This window comes from Bubalus bubalis, chromosome 6, assembly GCF_019923935.1.
Source record: "Bubalus bubalis isolate 160015118507 breed Murrah chromosome 6, NDDB_SH_1, whole genome shotgun sequence".
In the NCBI taxonomy this organism is placed as follows: domain Eukaryota; kingdom Metazoa; phylum Chordata; class Mammalia; order Artiodactyla; family Bovidae; genus Bubalus; species Bubalus bubalis.
The window spans coordinates 66,651,029-66,659,597 of NC_059162.1; the positions used below are offsets into that span (position 1 = coordinate 66,651,029).

General features: G+C 39.8%; 1 protein-coding gene across 4 annotated transcripts in view; it reads right to left on the bottom strand.

The window, feature by feature from the left end:
- Positions 1 to 4,306, bottom strand: part of MIGA1 (mitoguardin 1) — an 85,265-nt gene extending 80,959 nt beyond the window's left edge. For 2 of the 4 annotated variants that reach the window (XM_025288415.2, XM_006068428.3), the window contains exons 1-2: positions 4,155 to 4,306; positions 896 to 1,008 (exon numbers count right to left, since the gene is read on the bottom strand). In XM_025288415.2, the coding sequence (XP_025144200.2) occupies positions 896 to 994 (99 nt within the window). In that variant the 5' untranslated portion in view covers positions 995 to 1,008; positions 4,155 to 4,306. Of the gene's footprint in view, positions 1 to 895; positions 1,009 to 3,824; positions 4,125 to 4,154 lie in introns of those variants that run through there. The other 2 variants (XM_044944824.1, XM_044944825.1) reach the window with 2 other exon arrangements.
- Positions 4,307 to 8,569: the final 4,263 nt, after the last annotated feature.

Genomic DNA, 8,569 nt, shown 5'->3' on the forward strand with positions numbered 1-8,569 from the left:
AACTTGGGAGAAAAAGAGGAAATTCTGACACACATTACAATATAGATGGATCTTGAAAACATTACGCTAATTGAAGATGAGCCAGTCACAAGAAGACAAATACTACATAGCTCCACTTGCGAAGTACCTGGTGGTAGTTGTCGTGGTTTAGTCGCTAAGTCACGTCTGACTCTTGTGACCCCATGGACGGCAGCCCACCAGGCTCTTCTGTCCAAGGGGTTTCCCAGGCAAGAATACTGGAGTGGGTTTCCATGTCCTTCTCCAGGGGATCTTTCGAACCCAGGTCTCCTGCACTGCAGACGGTCTCCTGCATTGCAGGCAGATTCTTTACCAACTGAGTCACAGGGAAGCCCTATGAGGTACCTAGAGTAGTCACATTCATAGAAACAGAACATACAATGGAGATTGCAAGTAGCTGGTGGGAGGAAAAATAAAAATTGCTCCTTAGTGGCACTAGAGTTCCAGTTTTACAAGATGAAAAGAGTTCTCAAGGTTGGTTGCATAATAGTATAAATGCACCTAATGCTACCGAACTGCACATTTAAAAATGGTGAAAATGGTAAATTTTATGCTATATATATTTTACCACAGTAAAACAAAATTAAAATGAAAGGACTGTTTAATAGTGAGAACAAGTCTATTTAAATAACATAATTATCTGAAAATAACTGTAATAACAGACTGTGTAAATTCACTTAAGGTAGGAAGATTTTTGATAACAACAACAACAACAAAAAAAAAACATGAAATAAATAAAAACCAAGTAAGTTTTAAACTACTTTAACAAACACTTTGAACCATTTAAAACCCCAAAGGAAATTTAAATACTGTAAACATACTATGCTCTGAGCAATAAACTTATTATTCAACGTCATATTTCTTTTCGTTTTTTTACCTGGCAGAGAGAATAGTACCAAGACAGAGGAAGATCAAACACTCTCAGTGCTACTGTCTTCAAGGAAAACTGTGATTCGCTCACTGTTTCTTCTGACATGACTCCTCTTCTATCTTAATTAAATGAAACACAAAATATATTAGCCACAAAGATTTCTAGTTATTCTACCAAATGAAAGATACAAATTGAAAATTTAACTATTTTAAAAGGCTTTTTTTTTTTGCACTTAATTAGTCATATTACACTAACCTGAAGAAAATAATATTCGGAGCTAAATTTACTTAAGCTAAAAGCTTATTTATTAACCAAAGTAGCCAAAAAGAAAATGAGTTAGATTTGAACTTTGAGTTCAGCTAGTAAACTTTCCTTTAAAAACTGTGGGTTCTAGATTCTCTCTTTTCTGGTGAAATAAATGTTTCAGCTTTTAAGTAGTAATTTAAAATATTTTTATTTTCACATTTCCTTCCAACAACAGCAGGGACTGGGCTGGAGGGGGGGTGGGCACTGAAAGAAATTTGATTGGAATCTTGACTTTAGGGGCTAGAAATGAACCTCAGGGCTCACTGGACTTCATAGTTCAAGCATTTATCTTCCTACTGTTCCATTTAAAAAAAAATTTATTTTATATTGGACTATAGTTGATCCTACTGTCCCATTGTTAAGCTCTTGAAAGAAATGACACATACCTGCTATGAAATTTTAATATTGCTTTAATGCCTATTTCTACTGAAACCAAAGAAAGAAATGTCAGTTGTTCACAGAGAAGGCAGTCATCATTAAGAGAGACCCATAAAGGTAGCAGAATGCTGATAAAAACACAATGGTTCAGGGTCTAGGTCTATGCTTTATAGAGCCAGAAACTCAAATTTTATATGTGTACCCAGCTGGACACACATTAAACAAATTCACACAATACTGATATATAAATTAAGTATACAAATTTGTTCATTTATACTAAGGAAATACACTATCTAGTGAAAGAAAACTTTTAAAAATTTATTTATTTTCTAATTGAAGGGTAACTGCTTTACAGAATTTTGTTTTCTGTCAAACCTCAACATGAATCAGCCATAGGTATACATATATCACCTCCCAATACTTTTATATGCTATCAAAACATAACCTTTCTAAAATGAGACATTGTAGGGAGTTGAATTAAGTATAAAAGGCTCTGTGGTAAGCACAAAATTAATGGGTCCTTAACAATATTTTGCTTCTCGGCCTTTTGGCTAAGATCAAGTGTAGTACTTCCCTGGTGGCTCAGAAGGTAAAGCGTCTGTCTACAATGGGAGAGACCTGGGTTCGATCCCTGGGTTGGGAAGATTCCCTGGAGAATGAAATGGCAACCCATTCCAGTATTCTTGCCTTGAAAATCCCATGGACGTAGGAGCTGGGTGCAGGCTACTGTCCATGGGGTCCCAAAGAGTTGGGCACAACTGAGCGACTTCCCTTTCACTTAACAATATTTCATACAGGCTGGGAAAAAGCCTGAGAACTGTTTCTGATGTATTATACAAGAGGAGGCCTTCCCACTAACTAGAATGTTTATGCCTACCAAATTTAATATTTCTTTTCCTTGGATGGTGCTGTACAAACCACCAGAAAATTAAAATTACCAACAATACCTCTATAGTTTATTTGCTATACTTTCTTTAAGTCATTTATGTCTGCTCTTTTTCTAACCTTTCTGTTAATAACCCTATTTTTTTTTCAGAAGTTTATCAAAACCACTGATTAATAGTTTCCTTTTCATATCAAACACAGCAAGATTTCTTAAGGTGGGTTACTGCTACTGCCAGTTTACTTTTTCCCTATTAGTGACACCCAAGGAGTGGAAACTTAATTTTCCCCACACTCATATTCTAACTACAATTTTTCGGCTGAGTATAATCAATACGTTAATCCCAACTGACAAACTGTGGTACAGACATATTAATGAGAAATACAAGGAAACCATGAAGAAACTGTTAAACAAGTGAAAAATAAGTCTGAGAAATGAGACTAAGAATGCAGGGTGGCAGGAAACCATTATTTTTCATTAAAAGTGCTTCTGTAATATTTGCTTTATAAAGTGTCTACATGTATTACTTTTTTCAAATGTTTCACAAAACAAGAAGGAAGCACATTTACCCCTCCCCCGGGAAAAAACCCTTCATTTTGAGAAACATTTTTAGTAATTAAATAGATTCTGGACCAATAAAGGTACCTATACTATTGCATTTTTTTTAAATCCTGAAAGTAATTCACCCAAAGTGATTTTCTCCATAATACAGTTCCAGATTTTGAAGCAGAAGAAAAAGAAAATAAAGCAAACACTTCAATTTGCTGCAGTGGTTTTCTTAAAATAAAAGTTCACTTTTGCATTCTAATCACCTCATACCCTTTCATTTAAAATCGCTGAGTGATTCCAAACTTAATCATTAATAATTGAACAGCTTTTTAAAACCAGTCATTTCAAACGTATTAATAAAAAAAAAATGGAGACAGTTTCATCATCACCAAAAATATTATACTCTGTAATATCACTCGCTTCTCTCCATTCTAACCATGAGACACTTTTTTAAATGTGTCATATATACAGTTTGTTACTTAAATTGGACTTTATAATCCAAGCAAGAATGAAAGTCTGAAATACCCCCCAAATTTTGTCATGAAATGTAAATCTATACAACAGAATTCTGAGAAGATACTTGAAATACAGCAAAAACGCTTACTTGAAATACTGATAAAATAATAATAATAAAGGTCTGTCTGTGCATGAGCAAAACCTTTTACAGTCTTCTCTCCATAAAATAAACGTTGAACAACTTTATTTACAGGAGGGCTCCGACGCCACAAACCTCCTGATGCTCAATTATTCTCAGTAAGCCCCTTGAAAAAAAGCATAATCTTCCTCCTCCAAAAACCACTCCCCGCTCAAACCACTGACATTCTTGCAGAAACTTGGACCACACCAGCGGCTCCTCCCGCAAGCCTCCTCCGCCCTCACTGCGTTCTCCTCTGCAGGCTTCTTCTTCTTCTTCACCAAGATGACCAGGAAAGGGGCTCCCTCTCGGCTCGGCCACCCAGACCCTCGCTCGGGCTCCAAGCGGTCGCCAGCCAGCCCACCCTGATTCAGCGCTCCGTGGCGGGCCTCCCTTCGGCTTTCTATTCCTCCACCCAGACACGGAATCCAGAGTGCGAAGGCCAGAGCTCCCGCCCACCTCTCTGCCACTAACCCGCGGCCGTTGAGACCCCACACAGCCCTCCACCCATGTACCTGATGCTCCAGGCCCAGTACAGCCGGTCCACGCCTGCTTCCCCGCCGCAGCCCGGCGCTGAGTCGCAGCCTGGCCCCGGGGGCGGAGTCCTTCCGGGGTCAGGAGTGGGAAGGTGGAGAGAAATTAGCGGGGGCCTCCCAGCCTTTCTGCGTGAGGGGCTACGTGTGAAGCAGCTCCCGCCATTTTTGTTGAGGGTAGAGGCTCCTGCCTTTCCCCAGTGGCTGTGAAATGTACAGTGGAAGAATTGCATCCTGGTACAGTGCTGTCAAGAAATAGCATCGCAGTTTGTAACCTTTTGAGGGCCCCAGGACCATCCTAGGAATCCGGTGAAAAATATGGGGCATTTTCTCTATATGTCATTTAAATACATTAGTAAAAGAAAATAGCTTGTACATTACCAAGAGAATGTATGTAATATATATATCTATTATATATAGTTAGATACTCTGAACCAATCCATGGCTCCCAAGTTAAGAACGTCTACTACAGACCTTCAGCCCCTAAATAAATTAATGTTGAGCATTCCAATCCTGTATTAATGATGTTTTATTTACTTCGATAAGTTCGATGACTTCCTTTTTAGCTTTTCCCTAAGTTAGGCAAGGTATTCACAGCTCTGAGGTTCTGTCTAAAACACATACACTAACGAGGGAGGAGGGAGAACAACAAAATAACATGCTGTTTTTATATGCAGTCCTGAGCCCAAACATTTCGTCCAAATTGTGGATTTAAAAATTCCAACTTCTGAGCATATTTGTGGTGAAAAGCCAAAATAATTTTGCAAGGATTGCTAAAACATGAGAGCACATGTTACTATTCCTATCTAAGAAACAAGAATGAACAATTATTTCTGGTGGTGTTCAAAAGTCTCTGTTAGTGAAATGGAAAATAGGGTGAACAGTAATACCAATGTGTGACATTATTGTTGTTGTTTAGTGGCTCAGTTGTGTCTAACTCTTTTGCAACCCCATGGACTGTACTCCGCTAAGCTCCCCTGTCCTTGGGATTTTCTGGGCAAGATCACTGGAGTGGGTTGCCATTTCCTAATCCAGGAGATCTTCCTGACCCAGAGATAGAATGGGAGTCTCCTTGTCTCACGCATTGCAGGCAGATTCTTTACTGCTGAGCCACTGGGGAAGCCCACGGGTGACATTACTAGATGAATAATAACTAAAATTGTACAGACTGAGTTCTAAGTGAGAACGCATGCGTGGGTGCTAAGTCACTTCAGTCGTGTCCAACTGTTTGCAACCCTGTGGACTGTAGTCTGCCAGGCTCCTCTGTCCATGGGATTATCCAGGCAAGAATATTGGAGTAAGTTGCCATGCCGTCCTCCAAGAGATCTTCAAGACCCAGGGATCAAACCCCACCTCTCTTTGTCTCCAGCACTGGCAGGCCAATTCTTTATCACTAGCGCCACCTGGGAAGCCCCTATTTAAAAATATTGTGCACTTATAAAGTAAATCGGAGAAGGCAATGGCAACCCACTCCAGTACTCTTGCCTGGAAAATCCCATGGACAGAGGAGCCTGGTAAGCTGCAGTCCATGGGGTCGCTAAGAGTCGGACACGACTGAGCGACTTCACTTTCACTTTTCACTTTCATGCATTGGAGAAGGCAATGGCACCCCACTTCAGTACTCTTGCCTGGAAAATCCCATGGACAGAGGAGCCTGGTAGGCTGCAGTCCATGGGGTCGCTAAGAGTCAGACGCGACTGAGCGACTTCACTTTCACTTTTCACTTTCATGCATTGGAAAGGAAATGGCAGCCCACTCCAGTGTTCTTACCTGGAGAATCCCAGGGACGGCGGAGCCTGGTGGGCTGCCGTCTATGGTGTCGCACAGAGTCGGACACGACTGAAGTGACTTAGCATAGCATAGCCAGTGTTCTTGCCTGGAGAATCCCAGGGATGAGGGAGCCTGGTGGGCTACCGTCTACGGGGTCGCACAGAGTCGGACATGACTTAGAAGCAGCAACAGCAGCAGCATAAACTAAATAGTGCTCTTGACACTTGAAGAACCTGAAATTTGTAAGGCTGTGTTTGTTTATTTCTCCATTTTCTCTCTGCTGCCTCTTTTCTACTTCCCACAACTTTCAAACTTTGAGCCTAATGGAAAGAAGAGTAATAATGATGATGATGTGTGTGCTCAGTCCTGTTCAACTCTTTGCTATCCCATGAACTGTAGCCCGCGAGGCTCCTCTGTCCAAGGAATTTCCCAAGCAAGAATACTAGAGTGGGTTGCCATTTCCTACTCCAGAGGATCTTCCAGACTCAGGGATCTAACTCTAAGATCCCACATACTGTGTGGTGCAGCCAAAAAAAAAAAAAAAAAAAAACACTCAATTTGACCTCTGTGCCCAGTAGTTTGTATCACCTGGGAGAATCTAAAGGCAATAGACTATCCAAAGAGGCATTTGATGACACAGCAGAAAGAGAGAGGACTACAGCAGAAATGGCCTATACTTGAAATTTTGCAAGGAAAAATTTCCTATGAACCATGAGAATACAACAGAATGTAGCAGGCTTGAATTATTATATCTTAAAAGGTTATATCTTGAAATCAGGACCAAAGTGGACCATCTAAATGGTTAGCTACAGATTTTTTTTTTTTTTTTTTGAAGTATTAGGAAATGAAACAGTGAAAAGTACCCAGCAAATTGGGAGCGGGGAGGAGATCATCATGGAGGAATGTGTTAAAGGGACCGAAGAAAAGACCCAGCCAGCTCTTAGGAGTAGACCACATGCAGAAAACACCAAAGTTGGATTTGACTCTACTGATTGGGTATATCTGACATTTTATTCCAGATACTTAGAATTACTGCTCACTCCAGGTGAGATAATATATAACCAATGTACTTCATTAATTATTGGTGGAACCTGCACTTATCAAGTGTCAACTTTAAGCCTGAACAAAGTCTAGCACTCTGACAATTAAAACCAATTACATTACCTAAGTAAATGAATTATTTTAGGTAATTCATGTATCCAATTACCTTTTGCATTAACTGCTAAAACCTGGCAGAGTCCCCAGAAATAACTCAGGTCCTTCCTTTAAATCAACAGAATGCCATTGGGCACATACTGGCTCTTGTATCTTTGTTCTTTTCACCCACCCAAAAGTGTTTGACAAGACTCCTCTACAAGTCAGAACTAAGCCAACCAAGACACCTAGATGCTAATTTAGAACATCTATTCCATACACATCCAAATATTGCAGAGTCATTTCCTCAAAATGTTAAACATAGAGTTACTACATGACCCAGCAATTCTACACCTAGACAATACGCAAGAGAAATGAGAACATACATCAAAGTACAAATTATAAATGAATGTGCATAGTAGCATTATTCATAATAGCTGAAAAATAAAAGCAATCCAGGGACTTCCCTGGCAGTTCAGTGGTTAAGACTATGTGCTTCCACTGTGCGGGGCGTGGTTTATCCCTGGTTGGGGCACTAAGACACAATCAAGAAAGAACAAAAAGAAAAATAAAAGCAACTCAAATGTCTACTAACTGATAAATGGAAAAATAAAATGTAGTAAATTTACATAATAGAATATTATTTGGCCATAAAAATAATTTAAATACTGATACATGCTACAACATGAGTAAACTTTGAAAATATGTTAAGAAGCCAGTCATAAAGGATTATGTTATTGTATGATTTTGCTTGTGTGAAACTTCCAGAAGACAACTGTATTAAGAAAGCAGGTTAATGGTCACCCGGGGTAGAAAGAGCTGAGGGGAAATGGAGGGAACTCCTGTATGGCATGAAACCTCTTCTGCGGGATAGTGAAATGTTCTAAATTTAGATTGTGGTTCTGGTTGTGCAAATGTGTGAATATACTAAAAACTATTCAACTGTATACTTTAAGTATGTTAATTGTATAGCATGTGAATTGTATCTTAATAAAGGTGTTATCCTCCAAGATTTTTTATGTGAAAAAAATTGAGACTTAAGGAGGTTATGAAAATGATAAAAGCTAGAGATGGGAGGCCAGAGACTGCATGCTTTTCCTGCATTGCCTTGTGTACATGCTCACTCAGTCATGTCCAATTCTTTCCACCCCATGAGTGGTAGCCTGCCAGCCTCTTCTGTCCAAGGGATTTTATAGGCAAGAATAATGGAGTGGATTGTCATTTCCTCCTTCAGGGGATCTTCCTGACCCAGAGATTGAATCCGCGTCTCCTGCATTAGCAGGTGGGTTCTTTACCACTGAGCCACCTGGGCCTCAGCTTCAGCATCAGTCCTTCCAATGAATATTCAGGACTGATTTTCTTTAGGATTGACTGGTTTGATCTCCTTTGATGCTGAAGCTGAAACTCCAATATTTTGGCCACCTGATGTGAAAAACAGACTCCTTAGAAAAGACCCAGATGCTGGGAAAGATTGAAGGCAGGAGAATAGGATG